The 27,283-nt window shown below is 35.6% G+C and overlaps 1 protein-coding gene across 1 annotated transcript in view; it reads left to right on the top strand.

Moving 5' to 3' along the window:
* LOC138694373 (homeodomain-only protein-like) overlaps positions 1 to 27,045 on the top strand; it is a 94,219-nt gene extending 67,174 nt beyond the window's left edge. The window contains exons 2-3 of the mRNA XM_069818052.1: positions 21,618 to 21,797; positions 25,959 to 27,045. Coding sequence (XP_069674153.1) covers positions 21,618 to 21,797; positions 25,959 to 26,033 — 255 coding nt within the window. The 3' untranslated portion in view covers positions 26,034 to 27,045. The remainder of the gene's footprint in view (positions 1 to 21,617; positions 21,798 to 25,958) is intronic.
* Positions 27,046 to 27,283: the final 238 nt, after the last annotated feature.

Below are 27,283 nucleotides of genomic sequence, written 5' to 3'. Positions count from 1 at the left end.
TAATAATAACAACCTTTTAATGTTTCATCAGTAACATGTAGTAACTTATAATGCCGTTTTATGTTATACAACCGTTTTCCTCGTAATACTTGTGAACAAATCATACATTTAATATTGTCATCATATTGTCAGCAAAAAAAAAAAAAAAAAAAAAAAGTGCATCCTCCCATCCTACTTGAAACTTTCGTTTTTATAGAGGTAGTCTACATGGTTTCGAGAGAGACATTGCGACGATACGCCACTCGCAGGTCAGAGACAAATACAAATGGAACGGAGTTTGACTCCTGTGAGTGAGAGGGTGTTGGTTGTAGGTAGGAAGCAAGGGAAATGCACTGCGAGCCACAATGTGCTCGTGAGTCGCCTTTTCGCCACGGCTGACTTAAAGTCACCAAGCAACCCGCAACAGTGTAGTTGCGTATGGGATATAGATTATGGTGACCAGATTTCCAAAATAAAACACACTTATTAAAGTTGACATGAATCAATATTTTATCTAAACATTCATTATTACTTGTGTTTATACAGGGCTTTCATTTCAAAACTTCCCAGTCTAAATAACTAATTATTTAAATTGAATTCAGTTTAAACAAAAAACACGTCAATTTAGATATTTAAGAGGGAAATCTGAAACCAGGTTTAATTACATTTTAGATTTCACCTCCCACCCTCAGCCACCCCACTTTGAAATTTCATATGACACCCCTATATTTTCATACGGTTCGTTCTCTCCTCGCATCTTCAATCCGTCAGAATGCTTCCTATGAGGTTTATGAGGAGGTTGGTTGCGCCTCTTCTGATGGCTCTACTAGACGTGCTGATATCATCATAATTGATCGGCAGAAGGATAAGGGTGTCATTCTTGATCCCACAATCCGTTTCGAGATGCATGAGCAACAGCCACAAGAGGTGTGTCGTGAAAAACAAGTCATATATGAGCCTCGTTGTCAGCATCTCGGAGCACAATACCACATCACACATTGGACAGTTTTTGGGCTCATGTTCGGTGCCCGTGGCACGATCCCACGAGAAACTTTAAATTAACTTAAACAATTTAAAATTTCTGATGCAACGATTGATGCCATAGGATCTCATGTGTTAAAATCATCCTTAGCTATAATTAGTAATCATTTGTACCCAACAAACTTTTATTGTAAATGATTTCCTATGTTTTCGTATCATTTATCTTAATGTTTTCTTTTTCCTTTCAAATTGTCACACAATTGGTTTTAATGATTATTCTTTATGAATTGATTAGTAGGCCGATCTATTCGAACCCTTATTTAGGGCGGCTTTTTTTTTTTGTTAAAAAACATCAATATGAAAGAGCATTCAATTGTTTATACACCTCATTCATTTGTTTTCGCATATTTTGTTTTTTATCGTCTCCTGGCAACCTGGATTGTTGTTATTGTTGATTGGACCTACAAAAACTTATTGAGCATTTCATGTAATAGTTGTGTTTGTGTATTAAATTATTTTAAAATGGTGTATACCCTTCAAGAGAGAACATAAATCATCCTTTCTGATTAAATTTAAGAAATTACGCAAAATGAACTGTTTTTTTTCATCCTACAATCAACTGATAACAAAAATACTGGTTGCCAAGCGACGATAGAAAACAAGTGAATGAGGTATATAAACAATTGAATGCTTTTCCATATTTAAGTATAAAAATATAGGATGCCATTTCATAGTAGGGGTGACTGGGGATGGGAGTGAAATCTAAAATGTAATTAAGCCTGGTTTCAGACTTCCCCCTCAATATCTAAATTGACGCGTTTTTTGTTTAAATTGAATTCAATTTAAATAATTAGTTATTAGACTGGGAAGTTTTGAAATTAAAGCCCTGTATAATGTCAGTGAGTAGTAAGGTCCAGTTTTATTTACTTTAAAGTAAAAAATACTACACTGTTTACAATAACTAGGCTATAATAATGCTAGTACATAAAAGAGTAACATGGATACTTGGCTTAAGTCATTGTTAACAATATTGTTTATATTACTAGTCTCGAATAATTAGGTTAACTTATCTGTTTAAAAATACTTCAGATTAATTGGACCTTACATTATATCCATGTCACTGTATTTTTTTTTTCCTCGCTTTAACATCTTTGGTCATATCGCGAGTTAATCTTTGGTTGAAATCCGAAGGCCTGTGTATTATTGTTGAGACTGGTTCTATTGTTGTGAACTAGATGACGAATGTATATGTATTACTGAATTGTTATGAATATGATTTCGATGATGAATGAGGCCGGTGATATTCAGGGATGTTGTGGCCCGAATTTCCTGGCATTTGCCTTACGGTTGAGGAAAAACCCTGAAAAACCTCAACCAGGAAATTCAACCCGACCGGGAATCGAACCCGGGCCTTCTGCATAAGAGACCAGCATGCTGACCCCTACACTACAGAGATCACTGTATTCTGAACTCTTTTCATAACAAAATTGTTTGCCTCATACTAACTTTTAACTATTTTAATATACTCCATGAAGATCAACTATACAATCAGCATCATATTTCTTTGATGAGTGAATTTGCTCTAGAAGTATTAGTCTTTCCTTGAAGAAACTATAGAAGTCCATGCAAGACACATTTTTGAAATGACATTTTGTGATTAACATGGCCTTTATTGAATTCATTACGGTGATTTCTGATGGAAACAGTGTAGAATTAATCAATGTTTTACGTGATTATTAAATAAATAGAAGAAAAAGAATTATTTTAAAAATAATTTAGGGAAACGGGACCCAATTTAAAAAAAGGGACATTTGGTGTCCCGAGCATACTTTTCTCGGGACAGGGGACAAGAGGCTGAAAAAAGGGACAATCCCGTTAAAAACGGGACGTCTGGTCACCCTAGTATAGAACAGTGGCATTGAACCGCAGACACACAGTTCAGGTCTGCTGTTCAGTGAGTAAAACAAAACAAAAAGCACGTACCCAATGTAAATAATTTTGTTTTTACTATGATTTATTGTATTATTGTAATTTTTACTATTTATTTTTTGTGTTTTTATTAATTTATAGTTATGTGGTACATACATAGCCTGTGTCCAGTTAACAACGTTTACGTGAAAAACAAGTATTCATGATTAATTTCTACAATCTGGCGTTAGAGACTGTAGGCCTAATACGTGGAGACAAAAAACCTACAAACATTTCTAAATGAAAGAAAGTTTAAACATTAGGGCCGAAATATATTTTGATATATAAGAAACTTGGTAAAATTTTCATTCATTCATAGTTTTCTGCCCAAGGGCAGGGCTTTCACTGCAAACCCAGTATTCTCCAATCTTTCCTATTTTCTGGCTTCCTCTTAATCTCCGCCTACGAAATGTAGTATTTAATAAAAATCTTCTTTTTTTCTACATATCTTGCAAGATTTCTCTGCTCCATTGATATTTCTATAATTACCACTCAGCGGGGTATTTTCAGATATTATGAGACCATAGGAATGTTTCCTAGAAGCACTTGAAAAGCCCATTCCAGGATTCCAAAGGGCAAGTGAAATCTTCAAATTTCCCTCTACAGTCATTTAACTTGTAGCGTCAATGGATTCTAGAAGCTAAAACAAAATACAGTAAGTGGTTCCTATTCCGCCTTTCCTCATTCTTTCGTATCCAGTGAATGTATTTTCAATGTTGCCATGACTACTTTTATACGTGTAAATTAATATTTCGAAAGGGTTTCAATCATCATTTTGATGTCCACTTAATCTCTCCTCTTTTTGCAACTTCATGGGTTTTTCATTCTTTTTCTATTCTTCTTCTTTGGCTCTACAACCCTGGGTGGGTTTTGGCCGCTTGGACAACAGCTTTCCATCTTGATTTACCCGTCACTAATAATTCTTTCCATCCTCTTACTCTCCAAATTCTTTGTAATTCCGTCTAACCATCTTAATTAATTTTGGTCTTCTCATTCTCATCCTATCATGTATTCTCCTTGTAGCATTCTTTTAGGGATTCTATTCTCCGACATTCTATATATAATCTTTTCGCTGTAAGAAAAATCCTAATGTAAACAATAGCACGTGATTTAAATGAGGCTTCATTGGCCACCGTTTGGCGCCATAGATTCTCAGTACATGTTCCCGCCTACTGCTGTACATTCTGTTTCATGTCAAACATTTCCCGTTACTCGTCAAGTAGGCCTAACCTCACTACTATGCATTCGTTTGCTGAGGAAACATTTACTTTATAATTACTACAATTAAATTATTTTCAAGTCTTATGTCTTCACAATGGACAGTTGAGGATACAGAAGCCATACTTCGGTACTACGTGCTTACGTGAGCATCTACGAGCTCAAGTGACGCCAGCTGGTTACAAGAACAGACTACCTCGGTATTACTGTTGGTATTCATCCGCGTTCATAGTACATAACAAAATATAAAAGTAGCTTTTCTTTTACATAGCGTTTTACATATGAGTGAAGTTAAATGTTTCATCGTATTTAACAACTAGAATTCAATTTTTTATTTCCAAATAATACAAGATTATGGTTTCCAAATACGAACTATATTTTCCTGCGTCATGTAAGTGTTTCGACTGGGAGCCAATCACGGGTATGACAGCAACGTGCTTATGTTTACATTAGGATTTTTCTTACAGCGAAAACAGTATAGGTGTCCTAGCAACCTTAGTTTTTGGGATTTTACAAATCTACTGTATGTCTTGTTCGTCAATAAGATTATGTTTGTTTCGTATTCTCCATTCGTTTTATTCCCTGATGAGTCCATAAGATTTGTTTCGTAAGATCTCAGAGCATTCTCTTCTGTGCTGGTTAGAGTCCATATCTCTGATCCGTATGTTACTGCAGAACGAAGATTTTTCATTGTATAAAACAATATTATTTTACAGTAAATACCTATAATCTTTTGTCAGAAAATGTAGAAAAGTTACTCGTGTTGTATTGTAATCAGTCTAACAACATTAGTTTTATTCTCTTCAGTGTAAAAAAAAATGATTTATGGTACATTGACGTTCAAAAATATCCGACCTCCGATTTATGATCGTGTAAGCCAGAGATGTCAGACAGGGACTAAACGGAGCGGAGCGCTCCACTAGACTGGTTGCGTGCTCCGGTGTTTCCACAGACATAAGCAAGTTCAAGCTCCGATCTAGCTCCACAACCGGTATTGGAGCTTACAACTCTGACACTACTGATGTAAGCGAACTTTCTAGCCACGGCAAAAGTCAGAACCAAAGATATAAAAAATTGACAAACTTTGAAAGAGTTCCGTTAGTTCTCAATAGATGACACCAATATAGAGGCGATTAAAAACAGTGTCGGGGAAAATTATGGTGTAGATTAAGCATAAATTAGTCTCATAATTGACAATATCAGCGATTTCCAGCTAAACCCTGTGCTGTTTTACAATTAGTAGAGTGAGATGAAAAATTTGATTCTATAATTCTGGTATATTTATGTACTATTGACAACACTGACTATTATCTTCGCCATCTATTCATAGAAGTAATAACTAAAGAAGCCACAATTACACCGACAAATTATCGATCACTGTCGATTAGTAGGGTCAGATATCTTTGAACGTCAGTGTACCTAGTTCCTACATTCAGATAAAGATTTGATGATACTGACGAACTGTTTAATTATGCAGATTTATTGTATTTTATTCGATAGCATTTTGAATATTACAAACTATCAATCTCTAAAGACTTATTTTGTAAATTATGAAATACATCAGCTCCAAATAGTTTAGGAACGAAGGTATTTTAGCATTGACATATTTATTTCATATTTCTATTTTGGCAAAATTTTCTTCATATTGTGCCGGTCTCTACTGATATATCATATGAACCAAAACATAATATGGAATACTTTGAGACAAAAATGACATTTCTCATTTCTACTCTGTAATACATTCCAGAAATTATTTTTCGTGGTCACTTCATTATTGATAAATATCAAAGAACCTGGTCATCATCTCATAAGCTTCTTTTATTTTTGTAGTGGGAGGAAGACAACATAAAAGTCTTTGAGACCCAGATGTTTGTAATATTTCTGCTTTCTCCAGCTTTCTGATTAATTATATCCTCCAATTATCACACTTCTATACTCGTCGAGTGCCCTGTCCAAGTCCGCTTTTCTCCAGCCGCCCACCCGGTTCCTGTAAGGATGTCCTCTTCCGACGGGGTAGAGAAAGTAGTGCACACTTCCCTCTTACCTCCGCGTTTAGACACGATTAACGTAATCACATCTCCCGCTTCACGTTCTTCGGTAATGAGTCATCGAGCTGTCTTCGTGACCGAGTGGCCTGGCTTCATATCCTATTCAGATTTTAACACTATGATGATCTTTTATTTTAACTTGTGTGTTTATTGATAAACTCAGTACAATAACATATCATCTAAATACATAATTCACTTGACAAACTTTTCGCCTTCATCTTTGATGCATTTCCAGGTCACTGTGTTTAGTGTCAAAATTGTTTAAATCTTATTTACACTTAGAATTAAAAAATTAAAATTACATGTTTGTAGTATTACCGGCAGCTATTCTTATACTATATCTTTGCCTTGTATGGTTTTACGTAAAAGTATAATATTTTATAAAAACATGCCAAGTAGCCTATATTACGTAATCTAAGTATCTACGCTATTGTTAGGTAATTTTAAATTGCATTTTTAGCAATGTTATTGACATAATATAGATCTATTATTATTATTATTATTATTATTATTATTATTATTATTATTATTATTATTATTTTATGACCAATATGAAACACTTAAAATTTGATCCATGGAAATGTGCTGTTCCGAAAACCTGACACCGGCTGCACATAATTGGATTTTATTTTATAATATATAATGCTATTATTTATAAAATATAATACGTTTCATTCCAAAGTAAATACAAATTCATATTATTATTGTTCTATTTATAGATTCTTCGTACTTACAATAGATTGCATAGCTTAACCCTTTGCAGCACAATAGTAATATGCGTTACAAGAGCGGTATGTTGATGTTTTCATGTTCGAGGAAAAGATTGAAAAAGCGAAACGTACTTGAGCTTTTTTAATTTCCGAGAACATGAAAACAAACATACCGCTCATGTATCGTACATTATTTTGTGCGAAGATCGTTTATTACATACCTGAAAGACGAATTTCTAATTAGTTGCAATGAAATCTCCATCTTGGTTTCTGTTCAATGACGGCAATTTTGGAAAACAAAAATATCTCTCTTCAACATTGTTGCTGTAAAATGTTTTCTGTGTTTACTATACTCCAGCAGGCCGTGATATACGTCTGTCTTCCCCCCCCCCAGTCTATAAATGCGAACTTAAAACAAACGGTAAGGTTATGTAACGATTTATTTTTCATTTTAATATTTTAACAATATTATTTATATAACATATTGCAGTAATAACATCGGCATCTGGAATCTTGTTGATTTTTTCACGGCTTCCTTAATGTTACTTGCATCACGAATGCAATAACTTTAGTGGAGTAGTAGACTTTACTTAATTTTTGCAAAATATTTAAAAACAATAATTAGCATTGCAATTTAGGTGAAATTGCAGTGGTAAGTTTCCAATTTATAATTATTACTATGTTAAACGTATCTAAAAATAATATGTTAAAAGCCTAAAGCAGTAAAATGAATATGTCTCTTAAGCGGTAAGAAGAGGGAAATTGTTATGTGTGTTACGTTGGGAATACTGAATGTGGTATTTCACACTTACCGCGTATTGGTTTTGTGCGGAAAATAAGCAAATACGCACGATCTCGCACAAATTAATTTTTTATGTTTTCCATTTCATGGATCATAACAAAGATTCGATCAATTTTTTTCAACATTTTAACTCTGCACACAATTTCAAAACATAGATGGCACCTCTATGTATACCCAAGAGGTGGTTCCTTGGTGGAATATCTGTGCCATTAAATTTGGAAAGAAAGAAAACGGTGGTTCTTCTGAACAACCGCTATGCTGCAAAGGGTTAAGATATATAATATATACATAGGGCTTTCATTTCAAAACTTCCCAGTCTAAATAACTAATTATTTAAATTGAATTAAATTTAAACAAAAAACACGTCAATTTAGATATTGAGGGGAAGTCTGAAACCAGGCTTAATTGCATTTTAGATTTCACCCCCACTCCAAGTCACTCCCACTATGAAATTTCAAATTACACCCCTATGGTGCAAATATGAAAGAGCATTCAATTGTTTATAAACCTCATTCATTTGTTTTCGCATCTTTTGTTTTCTATCGTCGCCTGGCAACCTGGATTATTTTTTTATTGTTGATTAGAGCTGAAAAGAATAAAACATTTCATGTAATAGTTGTGTTTGTGTACTAAATTAGGCTACTTTAAAATGGTGTATACCCTTCAAGAGAGAACATAAATCATCCTTATTGATTAAATTTAGGAAATTACACAAAATAAGCTGTTTTCATCCTACATTCAACCGATAATAACAAAAATACTACTATTAACTTTGCTACGTACATTATTTGTAAGATAGTATGAAGAACCGTGGGCGGTGACATCATAGCTGTCTACTAGGCTATTTAGGTTATCACGCAATTAGGAAACAGTGTGCGACGAAGAGGTTCTTAATGGGCGCAATGCACGCAGTGGATTTTCCGTACCTCGTGGGAATTTACTATTACAAACCTTATTAAAGCTTGCGGCATCTCTCGTTTGTCATACAAGCCAAGATCTCCACATAATTGTGTTGTGTGCTGTTCTTGACATGGTATCACTCATGATTATTTATGAACCTTCACTTGACATTAATACATACATTACTTTCTATAAGAAGTCGATATGTAGATACTTATTATTGGAGAAAAATTCGTTCCAGCACCGGGAATCGAACCCAGGACCTCTCAGTTATGCGCACTGAGCGCAAACATGTTCAATATATATATATATATATATATATATTTAATCCCTGTAATTTTTTCATTAATAAAGTAAACGCAGAGTAAATATGGGAAGCTTGTATCATCCAGTCTACTCTCGAAGAATATTAAAGTTAGGCCGTGTCTCAAAGCTATATTTTCAGCTGAAGTGAACTAGATTGTTGACTAAATAGCCGGATGTGACGTCAGAAGTTATGATCCAAAGCTACATAGTGCATAGCAATCAAGTCCGTAGTAGCTAGTCAACGAAAATGCTTGCTCGATTGTTGACTTGTTCACTAAACAAACATGGATACCTCATCAGCAATTGGGGTTATGAAATCTGAAAATGCTTTGGAAGTGAAATAATGTAAATATAATGTATAATAACACGTTAACTTTGAACACTGACATTTTTAGTACCTTCTGTACAATGTTTTAAACATTATTGTAATATATTAAGCCCTCATCTTTTCCACATAATTCGTAATGAAACTGCATTAGGACACTGCCTTCTTAATTCAGTGCTGCACCGTGATGTCATGGTTTTTAAAGAAATAGACTATGAAGAAGGCCATGTTTCAAGTATACATTTCCAAAACTCCCTAGTGTGTAGTTCACAAGTCACCTAGTTGCTAGTCATTAGTGTGTAGTATGGACTTGAGCTTTGAGACACGGCCTTAGAATTTTAAAACAGTTAAATTACCGGTTGTTCTGTATTGTTATGAAACTTGGACTCTCACTTTAAGAGAGGAAAAAAGGTTAAGCGTGTTCGAGAATAAGGTGCTTAGGAAAATATTTGGGGCTAAAAAGCAAACATTCTGATGGAGGCAGATAAAAATGTTTTTTTTTTCTTTCACCATGTTAATAATGTCAAAAGAAGTATTTATACAAATGTTGGCCACTCGACCGTATTTACGAGAGCCGTAAAGAAATAAGTTCGCCAGGGGCCGTTAACAGAAAGGAAACACAATTTCATTGGAAAAAATTTATTGGAACAGACACAGCAATTGTTGAGCTATTTCTCAACATATTCCCCACTGAAACTGAGACATATTTTGTCATATCATGATATTGACAGAGAGGTGCAGACGGTTGTCGAACGCTAGTTCCGATCCCTGGCGGCTAACTTCTACGACACAAGGATACAAAAATTGATCCCATGGTATGACAAATGTCTCAATTCCAATGGGGGATGTGTTGGCAAATAGTGTAACAATTGCTGTATCTGTTTCAATAAATCTTTCCATGCAATTGTGATTTTTTTCTGTTAACGGCCCCAAGGAAAATCACTTTCTGGACGGTCTCGTATTTGCGGTCGAGTAGCCAAAATTTGTATAAGCACTTCTTTTGACATTATTAACATGTTGTTTAGTCAATGTTCGAAAACAGGTCTGAACCTCATAAGTAAGACCAATAAGGCAACACTGATGAGGCAACTAGGCCAGGAGATAATGGGGTAGGGTAGTCAACTTCTTTCCCCCTCCATTGCATACATCGCCGATTAGCTACATATTCCACTAATCAGACTTCAAATGCAAACAAACAATTGTTCTTCCTCTGACACATATCGTCAAGTGAGATGTATTGCCTGATAATAGATATAGTTCGAATCCCGGCCGCGGCAAGTTACCTGGTTGAGGTTTTTCCGGAGTTTTCCCTCAACCCAATATGAGCAAATGCTGGGTAACTTTCGGTGCTGGACCCCGGACTCATTTCACCGGCATTATCACCTTCATCTCATTCAGACGCTAAATAACCTAAGATGTTGACACAGCGTCGTAAAATAACCTACTAAAAATAATACTAAATATATATATATATATATATATATATATATATATATCAGCCAGAACCTCAATCACAGGTTTATTAACATGGTGGAAAACAAAAAAAAAATAACTTTTTTATCTCTCCCATCAGAATGTTTGCTTGTAAGAGGGATTAAGTTACAGGACAATGGAGCAAGTTACACAACGCAGATCTGCACGCATTGTATTCTTCACCTGATATAATTAGGAACATTAAATTCATACATTTGAGAATAAGTAAACAAACAATGTAGTAGTAAACAAAGGTCCAGGATCCTACGCAGTCTATCATTTTACTTATGTTAGTAAGTACAATATTCAGTGGTGTAGGCAGGCTGCCTTTCTGTTTATGCACGAGGGGCACCACCCTATTTTCTACGCCTCGTGCCATCGACCTGGGCCGGGATCGAACTCGCAACCTCGAGCACAGAAGGCCAGCGCTATACCGACTGCGCTACCCAGGCCGACGACATATGTTTATAGGACTCTTTTTTTTTCTAGTTTCGACCTATGCTACCTCCTGTAAAAAATATGCGACACTTTTTTTAAGCACTCTGTATGGGCTATTCCATCTCAAATCGTCCGAAATATAGAGAAAATTGACCTTGCAATTTTTAAATACAATGAAACTTTTTCTGTCCGTAGACAACTATGATACAATGCTTTGTGCAAAGTTTGAGGCATCAGAACTTAGTGTTTAAATTAAAAATATTTTAATTTATCGTATTTTCATAAAATTAGTAACTTTAAACTGTTGTGGCTCCGAAACCCTTTCACCCAATGATCAAAATCATGGTTTATTTTGATGCTGAAAAGTTAAAGTTTATATTGACATGTAAACAGTTTTTTTTTACGTTTTATGGAAATGGATAAATTTAGATTTTTCTTAATTAAGACACCTTTGCCCACGAAAAAAATATTTTTAAAATATATGGTTAGATTCCGCATTGAAAGTACAAATAAACATGTATTTTTACTGGTGCAACGTTAATAAGAAAGTATTGAAAAATCAAATAAAGAAAATGAATAGTACGCGCGTGAGCTAACCAGCTGACTGTGAGGCGGGAGCTAGCCTAGGCAAGCAAGGCCAGGAGAGACAAACACGTTATGTTTCGTCTAGTAGCGCATAGCTGGGCTAGCTTTATCACAGGTTTTCATAAACACAGGAGTAAAATGACGCCCAGCGCTCGCTTATCTTCATCTCTCGGCCAGTCCGTGCTGTGTTGCGCCTTTCAAGTCTAGGCGTGTGAAAATAATTTATTTAATATCCCCGAAACTTACTGCCGTGACACTAAGCAAACAATGCCGAATCCCTCTTAATAATGCAAGGTTTTTCTCAATATTTTTTTACATTTTTACAAATGGGCAAAAAGCCTAAAACTAAGTAAAATCAGATTATCTGTCTCTCTGTATAAAATAAAAACAGGGATTACTTCTTATCATAACCTACCAAATGTCAGCTTCAAAATGAGCTCTCGTTCATTGTTCTGCAGTAAATGATTCCAGAGTTCTGAGCGCTGAAAGAGGCTTGTTTTTCTAAAATACGCTAAATTTGTCGCTCAACAATACGAAAACCGTTTGACTTTCGATAGTAGCCTATATTTTTGCAAATGCACCCTCCTCAGCACCTTATATAAATAGGGAAAAAATTAGAGTATAAAAAATGCGAGGTTTTTTACTGATCGATTTCATATGGATTAGCTCGTATAGACACACGTGAGGGATCGTAAGAGAATCCGCTGAGCTAATGGAAGGGAGTTCGGTTATTGACTACAATCCGCGGCGTGGTTGATTATAACGTGATACGTAGAAGAGGAGGCAAGCTAGTGAATTGTGTCAGAACGATCGGCAACTCTTTAACTTGACCCACATGCGGTGAACTTGCCCACGTCACGCCCGGCGCAAGACTTATTTTGGGCAAGATTCCAAGTCATGACCATTCCCATCCCGGCCCGTGACGTGGTTTACGACCCACTCAAACGCGCTTTCCGAAACATAAACAAGACTCTCACGCCCTCTTGTGTCCTGAAATCTACGTCTCAGCTTGAGATTCCCATATCGAGGGATGAGCGCAAAATATGTATACAGCGAACTTCTTATTTTCATGAAGATACCGTACATACTGACAGATTTGAATTTCCTTTCCAAGTATTACAGATACTGACCTCATAAGTAAAGTCGGTTTTGGAGCAAAATTTTAGTTGGAGTGTATTGTATTATTTTCATCAGTGTTTGTACTTATTTTTTGTATTTATATGTGCTATCTGGTCGGATGGAAGAGAAGGCCTTATGGCCTTAATCCTGTCAGATTAAATAAATAAATAAATAAATAAATAAATATTGTGATAGGAAGCTAATCTAATCTTCAAAGTAAAGGCTATTAGATTCTATGGTCTTGAGCCACCTCTCAGAGAGATTTGTTATCCCGCGACGATACCAGTTTCTGGTTTTTGTTACGAATAATTCAGTGATACCCATTTCAACCACTTCAAAGTTTTGGAAATTTCTTCCAATCAGAAGGTAATCTGGATCGAAACAGAAGGTAATCTGAAGGCAGCAAGATCAGGGATATATGCTGGGTGTTGTAGCAGTTACATTCCTCCCAATTCCTGTGTTCCCCCCCCCCCCCATGGTTGTTCGAGAAATATGGGATCTCGCATTGTCCTGTTGCAAGATAATTTCATTTCGCTTAACTAATGTCGGGTCTCTCTCTCTCTCTCTCTCTCTCTCTATATATATATATATATATATATATATATACATAGACACTCCAATCTTAAACTTGATTAGGCTACCTCCATTTTATATTCTTTGTAGCCTACTAGTAATTGAAGACTGTAACATGCTACAATATGCAATTATAACCGTAGCGTCCTGTAAATTGCATAGTCCAACTAAATGAAAAAAAAAAATTAAAATCTTACAAAACATCAAACTTAAATAAAACGACATTATTTATGAGACCACCCAATACTATGGTAGTCATCTTTTAAGAACTTTTCCATTTGGTGAATCCTTCATTCCAGTTCTGTACATTATTATTATTATTATTATTATTATTATTATTATTATTATTATTATTATTATTATTATTATATTTATTTGGTTATTTACAAAACTTTTCAACTGCTATGATTATATAGCGTCTGAATGAGATGAAGTGATCATTCCAGCGAAATAAGTCCAACGCGAAAGTTATCCAGAATTTGCTCTTATTGGGTTGAGGGAAAACCCTGGAATAAACCTCAACCAAGTAACTTGTCCCAACCACGATTTGAATCCGGGTCCGTTCGTTTCACGATCAGACATGCTAACCGTTACTCCACAGCGGCAGTAGCGGCTGGTGGTCAAAATAATGAGTGTGCTACAATCTCTATATCGACCTACTGTATACACTTATATGTATTTATCTTAATTTGAGACTCGCCTAGTGACGAAATATGAAATCCATACGACGTTCCTTCCTACTGCAGAACCTGTCAATTACCCTGGTGTTAAACCCTTCAACTTGGATATCATACTCTTTTCTATTGACACTGTTACTTCACAGAATGGATCCTGTGAATTGTTGGAGGCTATGTACCGTAACAATTGAACAGCTCCATCTATATTCCGGAAGGCAGGTGTTCCGTATAGAACTCAAAGTTGTGTATTTAACACTCTTTTCTTCAGTACAGTATAGCTGTTGACAGCAACTTCAAGTTCGCGTTCAGGAAAATTAGGCTATCCAAAAATTGCCAGAAAATTTACTGTTTAACAATTTTGTTGTATCTAGATAGCTTAAAGACTGGAAACGGTGAGTAGTTTTCTGCATTATACGGTCACATACTTCCTTGGCTTCAGTTTTCTGGGATTCCATTCTCCGTCGCTTGCTGACTGGTTCAGGAGGAACCTCAAAAACCAGATAGACGGCAGCAGTAGTCGGGCACTTGAATTACCAAATAGGCCTACATTGTAAATAGTTCCGAGTTCTTCCACAAACAAGCATTCTTTCGTTACGCTTTACTTTTGCAATCTCCAAGCTGTGTTGTGCTGAAGCTGACTACAGCACTTCCCCGCGTAAAAATAGCCAATCAGGGCAGTGATTTCAGCTTCGCACATGCGCATTAATTGTCTACATTCTCATTTAGAGTTTTGAGTAGCACATTGTATCCCCTGAGGCACCAAAGAGCTAAGAGCGAAGACTAAACACTCTATAACGCGTCATGAACATAACCACGGAAAATTGTCAAATGGCAGATCAGATACTATGGTGGTATTGCAAATACATTATTTGAGCAAAGATTATCATTGTGCTGTAGCACATAAGGACGGGCCGCCCCTGCACAGCGGTGGATTATTATTATTATTATTATTATTATTATTATTATCGACGTTAAACTGTGCTATCATGAATATGCTTCTAATATAGCCCTAGGGCGCGATACCATAAAGGGACAATGACGAAATGGCACTAAAAAATTTTGTAATACTGAAATAACCCAAATTGTATTCCAGAAAGATTACTAATTTTCGGAAATAAAAATGACCGAATACCGTAGAAAAGAATAACAATAAGAAAATAATTAGATATTGAAGTAGGATGTGTTCAAATATACTTAGGCCTACTTACTTACAAATGGCTTTTAAAGAATCCGAAGGTTCATTTCCGCCCTCACATAAGCCCGCCATCGGTCCCTATCCTGTGCAAGATTATTCCAGTCTCTATCATCATATCCCACCTCCCTCAAATCCATTTTAATATTATCCTCCCATCTATGTCTCAGCCTCCCCAAAGGTCTTTTTCCCTCCGGTCTCCCAACTAACACTCTATATGCATTTCTGGATTCGCCCATACGTGCTACATGCCCTGCCCATCTCAAACGTCTGGATTTAATGTTCCTAATTATGTCAGGTGAAGAATACAATGTGTTCGGTTCTGCGTTGTGTAACTTTCTCCATTCTCCTGTAACTTCATCCCGCTTAGCCCCAAATATTTTCCTAAGCATCTTAGAACAGGAGGGGTAACATCAGTAGCAAAAGAACTAGCTAGATATAGAATAGACTTCATGGGAATACAAGAGGTTAGGTTAGATGGGAATGGCATATCACAAATAGGAGATTACTTGTTGTATTATGGGGAAGGCAACAATAATCACCAATTAGGAACAGGATTCTTTGTTCATAAAAGAATAAAATCAGCGGTAAAAAAGGTCGAATTTATTAGTGACAGGTTATCTCATATTTAGTACTTAAGGGTAGATGGTGCGACATCATAGTTCAAATATATTTAAAAATATATATATATTTTTTTTTTGTATTACTGGGTGAGTGGATTATCTCCAGAACGGAACGAGGCAATATTTCTAGAATCTTTTTTTTTTTTTTTTTTAAGTTCTAATATCACAAACTTGCATCAAAGCAATGCTCGAGAAATAAAAAACGCCACACTTCTGCTTGTGAAATGCTTGTAACTAGTAGCTAGAGAACTGAATGGTATCTTAACCTGTGAATCGTATAAGAATAGAGGAGAAAGCAATCTCAAACCTGGATTAGAACAATACGCAATTGTTTTTGTCAAGAAAGCATTAAACCCAAATTCAGGATATCCTGCATCAAGGACGGGCAGGGAGCTTTCTCACGCAGCTCAGCACGACCCAATTACGCAGTCTTCTTGACTCGGATGCGCCACTCACACACATCCGCGGATTGTTGCAGAATTAAAAGTGAGCTGACTTTCAATTTCAATTTTTTTTGGCAAGTGAGATTTTCCGTCGACGGAATAGGGGCACAGAGGTATAAGTTTCTTGAATGTATTTACCGACACACTTGCTCATCAAAACTTATAAGAGAAATTTTATTCTAAGTGACAACTATAAATTCATAAGGCAGGGAATTGATTCTAAAATATTATATTAAACAAGTCATCATTGAATTATTATAAATAAATAAAAATGATAATTCGTATTGCAATGAATTCTAGATTATTATTATTATTATTATTATTATTATTATTATTATTATTATTATCTCTCGCTGTTATTTATATTCGCTTTGACATATCGCGAGTTAATCTTTGGTTGAAATCCGAAGGCCTGTATAGGGCCTACTATTGTTGAGACTGATTCTATTGTTGTGAACTAGATGGCGACTGTTTATGTATTACCAGAATCTTCTTCAGTTACAAGCCGGAGTCATACGTCGGCAACACTGTAATTAACTATCAAACGGAGGCCTATTATCCAGAACATGTATTGGTGCTAATGTTAGATGTTATGTTTTATTTAACGACGCTCGCAACTGCAGAGGTTATATCAGCGTCGCCGGATGTGCCGGAATTTTGTCCCGCAGGAGTTCTTTTACATGCCAGTAAATCTACTGACATGAGCCTGTCACATTTAAGCACACTTAAATGCCATCGACCTGACCCGGGATCGAACCCGCAACCTTGGGCGTAGAAGGCCAGCGCTATACCAACTCGCCAACCAGGTCGACTTGGTGTTAATGGCGCTAAATGATTCAATATAATTATTGCCTCCAAACTTAGTGCTATCTAATTTTCTGATGGCATAATATTTTCAACAGGAACGACGACGATGTTCGCTGTGATTAAAGGAAACGACTCAGCTGACGTTCGCTCGGCGATGTTCGCCAACGTTGTATGCTCGATGATGGTCGCCATAGCGGAACCATAGCTTAAGTTAACCTGTGAAATGCCGGAAAGTGAAACCACTTGCTTAGTACTCTATATTATTCGTAAGACTTAATTGTTAAAGAAAAAATTATGCTTCCTTTGATCTAATTTTTCTGTAGGCCTAGAATTACCGATATGAACTAGTTTACAATACTTTTCTTCTATTTCTAACATACGGTAAGCTGTGTTGTACTTTATAACACAGTGTACGTATCTCGGAGAGATAAAAGTCAAAGGATTCTCGCGGCAAGAACCCCCTCCTACCACAAAACACTGCATTTCAATGCCTGCGATTACAATCTGTTGAGAACAGTGCGATTAAATGGCCGGACGATATGAAGTTCCAGCTGACCTTTTCAGAATATACAGGAATTTGTGGGATGCTACTGATAGCAATTATAAAAATAAAAACGAAATAACTCTCTAAGTATGTATATCTAGGCCTATGCACTTACGTACTGTATGTGTGGTGTGTATGTATGTAAGTAGGTATGATGTATGTACGCATGTATAGTAATGCATATACAGTATATGTATGTTGTTTGTATGTCTTCTATTTGTTGCATTTTACTTTATTATTGACGGCTATGAAACAATGAAAAATCGTCGTCTAGACCTACTTGTAGGAAGCTACAATGCCTAAATTTTAATTCAGCGATCCGTTCGCAATTTTCCTCACTCCATCTTCCGCCGCTATCAATACAATTCTAACGAAAAGAAAGATCAACTATTCTTTTTATACACGTTACATTACACTCAAAAGCAAAACTCCGAGAATGTTTATACAGGATATTATGTTACGAGACAGCATGAATCATACCTGGTAAACCAGCTGATCTGAGAGAAAAGTAGATGATACGTTTCTTCAAGGTTATCTTCCTACATGTAGCACAATTCAGTTGTTTATCTTTGCATCAAAATATAGCACAAACTTAAAAACCTCTTCAAACAGTTACCGGTATCTTAATAACACTAATTTGAAATTTGGAAATCTTCTCACCATTCGTGAGCTGCCACAAGGGACAAAGAGTACTTAACCATATAAATGTTTACAAGTTCACACAACAAATTTCGATATGGTCTAAAATGTTTTTAATTTAATATTTGTCAACACTGATAAATCACGAACATTTGAAATAATCGAACACCTACAATCGGATCTCCAGCGGGAAAATGAAACCAACTACACATACCGTACACGCAACTCATACTGAGGTTAGGACAGATGGGATTAGTTTTGAATCTTGCCACAGCAATGCTAGTTGTATAGGGTGGTTTTAATATATCTCTATGTTCATTTTGTCCATAAAAAGAGACAGGTTATATTTACGTGAATTTATTTCATTATTATTCTGTATCTATGCCAAATACAGTGAATTAAAGTATATGCTATACATCGCACCCTGGATTCTAAAGTGTAGTAGGTCAAAATACTTGATTCTTCAGTAACTAATATTTTACTATAAATCATTAATCGTATGGAGCTTTTCCGCTATCCAAATTAATTAGGGTCTCTTTCAATTCAATGTTATGATAAAATTGTCACATTTCACACTGGATTAATTATTATTAAAAAGTTTGTTACTGAAAATATCAAGTATTTTGAGTTTTGAATCCAAGGTGCGGTAGGTATGTACTGTATATTATTATTATTATTATTATTATTATTATTATTATTATTATTATTAATAATAATCTCAAAACACAACACTTTTACTCCTGAACATATTATTTTTCAGAGTCTTAATTACCATGACCACCATAAATTTCACAAAATAAAAGAGTTGATTTCAGTTATTTATAGACGTCCTAAACAACCAATATGATCCGTATGTTAACTTCTTTATTAATTCATATTAAAAAACCAAACATTTTATAAGTATATGAATTTGGCTTCCAGGTTTAGCTTCCTGGAAAGCTGATTTGAATAATTTTAAAGGGAAAAATTGTTCCGGGACCGGGTATCGAACCCGGAACCTTTGCCTAAGCGCGCCAACAACGCTCTACCACCGACTTATCCAGGAACTTTACGAAACACTGGGCCAATTCTTCCCTTTATGTCCACATATCTCAAGTGGGTTGACAAACGTCCAACAAAGAGTGCACACTATAGGCTACTGTGTGATTTTAATTGTGGTTTCATGTTAATGAACAGGGGCGTATATTATGCGAATCTGGCTTCCAGGTCTAGCAAAGCCACAATCTAGCAATTTCAGCGAGAATGACCTTTTATAGATTCTCTCTGAGCAGAACATCTTGAATAAAGAAAAGAGCGCTCGTCTCCCAGGTTGCATAGAAGAGCACAGTGGCGGAACACTGGCATGACCACAACCTGATTGGTTCAGTTCTTAATTCATCGCTAAATCCATTGGTCGTAATCACCTATGAATGTTCGTGGTATCACAGATTGTTTCAATTACTCGTATTTTAACGATGACGACAGAGGCTAGAAACGAAGAGTTAATGGGGAGGAAAATGTTATAATACTAATTGGAGTAAATGGACGGAAGATTTGTATAACAGGTCGTAGTTCGAGTAAATGGGAGAAAGACTTGTATAATGCTAGTTGAAGTAAAAGAACGCAAGATTCGTATAACACTAGTTGAAGTTAGGATGACCAGATTCACATCGATGAAAAGAGGACACAAAGTTTAAAAAAAAAAAGGACATTATTCGAAAAAAAGAGGACAGAAAATATGTACTTAGATTTAGGCTTAGGACTATATTATACTTTAAATTACGTCAATATCTATTTTATTACAAAGTATTTACAGTACAGATTTAGGCTTATATCATACTTAAAATTATGTAAATATTATTTTATTACAAAATAATTATAATCAAACTTAATAATAATGATTTTACAGGTAGCTACATATGAAAAACTCATTGCAAGGGAACTATAATTATTATCAAAGTACACATCTACATTCCCACATCGATCTCTCGATTCATTAGCTACCTGTGAGCAACGACCATAACAAGGAGGAGCAAAGAGAGTTATGATCATTGACAAAGAGTAGCCTATATTGTCGATGTTGCTACCACCTACAGGCAAATTGCTTGAAAAAGGCGTCAAATCAGATAATTTCAAAATATCAGGCATACAAGTTTCGAAAAGGAGAACATTTCTTGTTTTTTTTTTTTTTCTTTTTTAAATCCGCCCGGACCCCGGACAAAGGCCTAAAAAGGAGGAAATGTCCGGACAAAAGAGGACGTCTGGTCACCCTAGTTGAAATAAATGGGCGGAAGATTTGTGTAACCAGAACTCTAATTGTTGTAAATGGGCGGAAGATTTGTATAACACTAGTTGAAGTAAATGGGCGGAAGTAAAGGAACGGAATATTTGCATAACAGTACGTAGTTGGAGTAAATTGGAGGAAGATTTGTGTAATGCTAGTTGGAGTAAAAGAACGCAAGATTTATGTAACACTAGTTGGAGTAAAAGAACGGAAGATTTGTGTAACAATAGTTGAAGTAAATGGGCGAAAGATTTGTATAACAGTACGTAGTTGAACTAAATGGGAGGAAGATTTATATAATGCTAGTTGGAGTAAAAGAATGCAAAATTTGTATAACACTAGTTTGAGTAAATGAACGGAAGATTTGTGTAACACTAGTTGAAGTAAATGGGCGGAAGATTTGTATAAAACGAGTTGAAGTAAATGGGTGGAAGATTTGTATAACACTAGTTGAAGTAAACGGACTAAAGATTTATATGAAACTAATTGAAGTAAATGGGCGGAAGATTTGTATAAACGAGTTGAAGTAAATCGGTGGAAGATTTGTATAAAACTAATTGGAGTAAATGGGTGGAAGATTTGTATTAAACTAACTGAAGTAAATGGGCGGAAGATTTGTATAAACAACTAGAAGTAAATGGGTGGAAAATGTGTATAAAAGTAATTGCAGTAAGAAGGTTTATATAAAATTAGTTGAAGTCGGAAGATTTGTATAACAAAACTACTTGGAGTAAGTGGGAAGAAGATTTGTATAAAACTAATTGGAGTAAATGGGTGGAAGATTGGTATATAACTAATTGGAGTAAATGGGTGGAAGATTGGTATATAACTAATTGGAGTAAATGGGAGCCTTTCATATTTTTTCTGTTAATGTACACATTACACATCAAAATATGTATTTGCATAAACTTCCGCAGTTTAATGATCACACTGATAGGTTATAATACTGTATAGTACAAATTCAACGTCGGATATTAATGCAAAATCCGTATGTATTGTTGCAGATGCTGAAGTCAGTGTCGCCACAGCTGTCCCCCAACAGCAACCCGGAGCCACGCGTGGTGCGGCTGACCGCGGAGCAAGAGCAAGTGCTGGAGGCGCAGTTCGAGCGCCTCAAGAACCCGCACAGCACTGACCTCGTGCTGCTGGCTGCGGAGACGGGCCTGCAAGAAGCGGACGTACAGGTCAGTCTGAACGGAAAGCAGCGACAAAGAACTTTCACCGCAAAGAGCAGACGGATATCATAGTCTAGTATATACAGTCGCGAAGCTCAATACGTAGTAAATATGCAAACATTAGAAAGTTGCTCACCACTAGGATCACTAATATCGCCTCATTACAGGCAATGCAAAATAGAACCGTCACCAGTGGCGGCTTGTGGGTATTGAATTAAGGGGGGCTGCATACAAAAATTAACCAAGCAACTTATTTTATTTAAAGATTAGTTCCATGCGCCTTGTATTGTAGGTTGCAAACTTTTGAATCATCTTCTTATTAAAATCCGGTATGCTGTTTAACATAATCTTTACGATGGAAAACATAGTAATACGGTCACTTCTCTCATCGTATTTCTAAGATAGGATTTTACTCTCTTCAAACACGAAAAGCAACATTCTGGTTCGGAAGTTGTCATTGGTATGGTGATAGCTATGCGTAGTAGTTTCACAATTTCTGAAAATGAGGCCTGCAAGCTCTCAGATAGAAAAAAACTGCAAGAGCTTGACTGCGTCACTCATATTTCTGAATTCTTGTCTCTGATACAACACAGTGAGTTCCGTTTTTAGTTTGTCTTCATCGAACATTGGAAAAAGCTTCAGACATAGCCTACACTTAGGTCATATTCAGGAAATGAGCTTTTGTATCATTCAAATTTTTCTTCACACAGAAGAGAAGATAATATCAGATGATCTATGAACTGGAATCGGGTGTTAGCTTGTGTGATAATGAGGTTACACACTTTCTTGACTGCCGCAACCCTCGTCTGAATCCCTTCGACCTTACGACGCTTTTTAGGGTTTTCATTTTCGCAGATCTCGCTGCTCAACTGTGCACTGTTCCGTGCTTGCCTCATTTATTGGGATGTTGTTAGATGTTTCAGGTTCCATTATGGTTTGAAAACATTCTAGCAATGGCTCCTTCTTTTCACGAACAACATTTACTGTTCTTATTTTAAAACTCCATCTTGTTGCCCCAGCTGATGGAATTGTCTTTGAAACACATTCATCTAATACAGACTGTGAAGAGATCGAGAGAAGAAAGCAGGGATACTGAATAAATTAGAAAAAAATGTGCGAGCCTTTGTATTTTGTTTAGCGGCTCTTTCCATTATGAGATTCAACTGATGGGCACTTAATTTCACATTTCTCCTGAATTGTTAAGGTACTGAACTGAATAGACTGTATATATTGTACAGAATTAAACATTGTTGCACTTGTTATACTCATAACATTAAAGAAAATGCATTTAAAACTCCGCGCTACTGACAAACTGCTGCAAATTTTGCAGCGCCTGGAAACTCTGGATTCATGGCAAGGGGGCAGCAGGGGGAAGGGTAAAACTAACGCGCAAAGCATCCGAGACGAGACTGACAGCTCCAGGGGGAGGAAGTGGCTTCATCCTGTAGTCCTTGTCTCTGGTTTCGCTCTGGCAGCACCAGGGGAGGAAGTGACTTCACTAACGATTGCGTGCATGTCAATGAGAGCGAAATTTTAAAAAAATTCGAGCCGCTAAATAGAGACTGTATAATAAATGTATTTCACAATATAAAATGAGACAAGAGCCACAAATGTCTGGGGGTGCTGCAGCTCCGCAGCCCCCCTTCGAAAGCCGCCCCTGACCGTCACAGTCTATTGTTTCTAGCACCCTCAATAGACAAGCTTCGTGACTGTATATAGTAGACTGTGCGGATATCCACAGACGATTTCTCTCTAAATGGACCAGGCGTCAATCTTCGGGGGATATTTTAGAATTTTAAATAATTTGTATACATAGGCGGAGTTATGGGGGGACATGGGGAGGCACTGCCCCCCCCCACCCAAACTTGTCTGAACTCTGCAAAGCAAGCTGAACTCTTTTTTTCCTATTAACATTAGAAAATATTGAATTCAAAAGACTTTTCTTGCTTTTGTTTTCTGTGCTTAAATTGACGAATTAATGTCTTCAGATCATGTGTCTAAACTATAATATTCATTTTAAATTTCTGAATGTATAAGAATTTCTATACCTCGTTTGAGGAATGGAAGCACTGTAATGTTTCTTTTGTAACAGCCTGTACTCCTGTGTTAGAAGTCAGCCTTCTACTAAATTAGGTGTTAGTGAAAAAAAAAAAAAACACCATAGTCCCATATTAAAGGAATGTAAATTTTCAGTAGTTTTCATAAAACAACCATAGTCCAAGACTTTTTTGTGAAAACAGCCATTTTCCAGGAAGATGGTACAATGGTAGCATTTACAAATAACATCCCATTCATAAACAAAAGCAAGAAAAGTCTTTTGAATTCAATGTTTTGTAATGTTAATAGAAAAAAAAAAAAAGAGTTCAGACGAATTTGGGGGAGGGGGCAGTGCCCCCACATACACTCCCATAACTCTGCCTATGGTTATGCCCTATTACAATTTGTAGTAGACCTACAATTGAAGCCCTATACAACTCGGTCCGAAACATTGTGGATATGGATGTAACACTGTAAGAAGCATGCACCCCAAAAATACTTTCATTAAATGATCATATTCCGATATACTGTACCACGGTCAAGCTATAATGGGGGAGGAAGTAAATGATATCCCCCGTAATCACGTTATATTGGGATTCTTTTGTTTTGCTTTGCCCCCTCAAGGAAACGATTCTCTCTCTGCCTATGCTTGTATACTATCAAATTTTTCTCCCAATTTAAGCCTTTACAAGTAAACTTGTCAAATATCTGTCTTTGATTATCTTGAAAGTAATTAAGAATATCGATGGTGTTGAACAGTAGCCCCATATGTAATAAAAAAATGAACAAAATGGAATTTCACTATATCCCTATCAAAAAAGTATTTCCGAATTTTTTTGCAAACATATCTTATGTCAAGCCATGATTACAAAATTTACAAAATATTTAAATACCCTCTTATGTCAGATTTGTTCGGTATCAAGATTCATTCAGTTTCTGCCGAAGGGCAGGTCTTTCACTGCAAACCCAGCTTCCTCCAATCTTTCCCATTTTCTGCCTTCTTCTTTGTCTCCGCTTATGATCCATATATCTTATTGTCATCTACCATTTATTTATTTATTTATTTATTCTGGTGTAGTTAAGGCCATCAGGCCTTCTCTTCCACAACACCAGGAATACAAATACAATAATAGAAATAAACAGAAAAAAATACACTATATACAAAGTAAAGCTACACAAGAAATAAAGAGAGAGAGAAAAAAACACTATAAACAAAGTAAAGCCACACAAAAATATACACAGGTTGCAGTCACACAAACTTTAAATGAGTGATTAAATATCATAATTTATTGTATCCTAACTAATTAACTAACATAAACAAGAAACTTGCAATTTTAATCTAGATTAAAAAAGAAAAAGAAAAAAAAAACACAAATCAATACTTCTAGCAATACCTAAAAACATTAACTAAGACAAAATTTTCCAATTTAATTTTGAATTGTGATAAAAGTCCGGCAGTCCTGACGTCATTAGGTAACGAATTCCATTGGCGAGGTATTTCTAAAGTATAGGAAGACGAGTATAAAGACGTTCTATGATGAGGGATAGAAAGAAGTGCTTGATGTCGGTTTCGAAGAGTTGTAAGAAATTAGATATCTTCTTCTACCCCAAACGTTATTGAAGCAGTGTTCGGAACAACAATGGATTTAAGTACCAGCTGCATATTGTAGCAATACCTGGAGCCAGTACAGAGTCAAACAGCATTTAAATTATATAACTTAAGATGAACAAAACAAAATAAAATGGGAAGTAGTGCACAACCTAGCTGGGATCTTTTTTGGACTCCAAGTCCAAGTATTCGAAATTCAATTACAAATAAATATATACAGTATGTAAAAAAACAATACATATACAAACTAATTTAGAAAATGTAATAGAAGCATATCTAGAATACTGAATGAATAGAACTACATTATGCCAACTTACAAGCCTACGTAAAAAGTATGAGGTCAGAAAAGACCCCAGATAGGTTGCGAAGGTTAAGCAAATGAAATAACTTCAACAATCTACAATACTTATACTTAATGAAGTTAGATAGATTACTTTCTAGGATTATAAAATGTATCTTCTTTTTGTACTGTGCAAAAATAATCACGGTCTACTTCTAGTAAAGCTATTTGTGTTTGTTTTCAGGCATGGTATGCCCAGCGCTTGTCAGCATGGAGGAAGACACAAGGACTCTCAGCAAAATTTGGAACTTTCAATTAAAGACAGCAGCACGTAGACACAAAATAATGGCTTCAAATTCAGCGATGGTACAAATTTGATTGATGGAGGTATAATAATCTCCTCAACATCAGATGTAAAATATTTCTTTGCACATACTATAATATCACAATATGACTAAAGAATACTGTATATGTTGACTCATATTTGCACCAACTGCTGGGATTTATAATCATTTGTCTCCTATATTTTATTGTGAGAATATCTTCAAATTGGCGTTCTGGTATATCGTGAGATATTTTTATCTTTAGAGAGATTATGGAATTATGCTAAAACACAAATGAAGGGTCCAGGGGAAAAACCTTCTAAGTCACATTTTACTGTTTTTACAGGAGAGTAAGTTAAAAGTTTCAAGTTCCATTACATTCTATTGTCTCCGAGGTATCATTCTTCAAATATTTCTGGCATAATCAAGTTTTTACTCTGTACAATTAAACCACAGAAATCTCTACTGCCTGTGTATTACACGACATCCAAAACAAAAAATTGATAATTTTGGACTTAACATGTTTTTCCCCTGAACCCTTCAAATTCTATTGGTTTTCCTGGGATTCGAATCTGCTGATTGTCTAGTCTCACAGTGCTCATGTACCCACACTGTTTACTAAAAAGCATATACAGTTATTTTACTGGTAAAATTTTGAATATTTTTATTTAAATACAGAAAACGAAGCAGCTAACAATATATATTTTGTGTGACAAATGTGTATAGTCTGATATAGTTGTGATATTTTGTTTAACTGTTCGCAAAAGACATGCAAATTTATACTGTTAAAGACATTTCCTTGTGTACTGGTACATCTACTAAGCCGAACTATTTTTGTGTCTACAGTTTGCATTTCAACATATAATGAACAGCCATAACAATTGTACCAAAGGAAATAATATAACAATACCTGTACAGTATTTTATATCATAGTTTTGGAGCATTTACTAACATAATAATATTTTGTTAAATATTAATAAGAATAAAGGAATATTTTTTGAAAGACCACTTTCTTCATGTTTTGCAAGATGCAAAAACCTCACATTTATTTGGAAGCAAGCATTTACATCCTTTTATTCTGTATTTATTAAGCCTTTTCGTCCATTGTCACATTATCCAGAAACCACCAACAAAAATAAGTGACAAAAAAAAAAGGGGGGGGGAGGGATAGAAGTTTGTTAACATTATCAATAATTTGCTTTTTCATTTCATTTCATAGAAATATTTCTCTATTAGTCACAAGTTT

The sequence above is a fragment of the Periplaneta americana genome, chromosome 1, assembly GCF_040183065.1.
Source record: "Periplaneta americana isolate PAMFEO1 chromosome 1, P.americana_PAMFEO1_priV1, whole genome shotgun sequence".
Taxonomy (NCBI): Eukaryota; Metazoa; Arthropoda; class Insecta; order Blattodea; family Blattidae; genus Periplaneta; species Periplaneta americana.
This window is presented reverse-complemented; position numbering and strand designations above follow the sequence as displayed.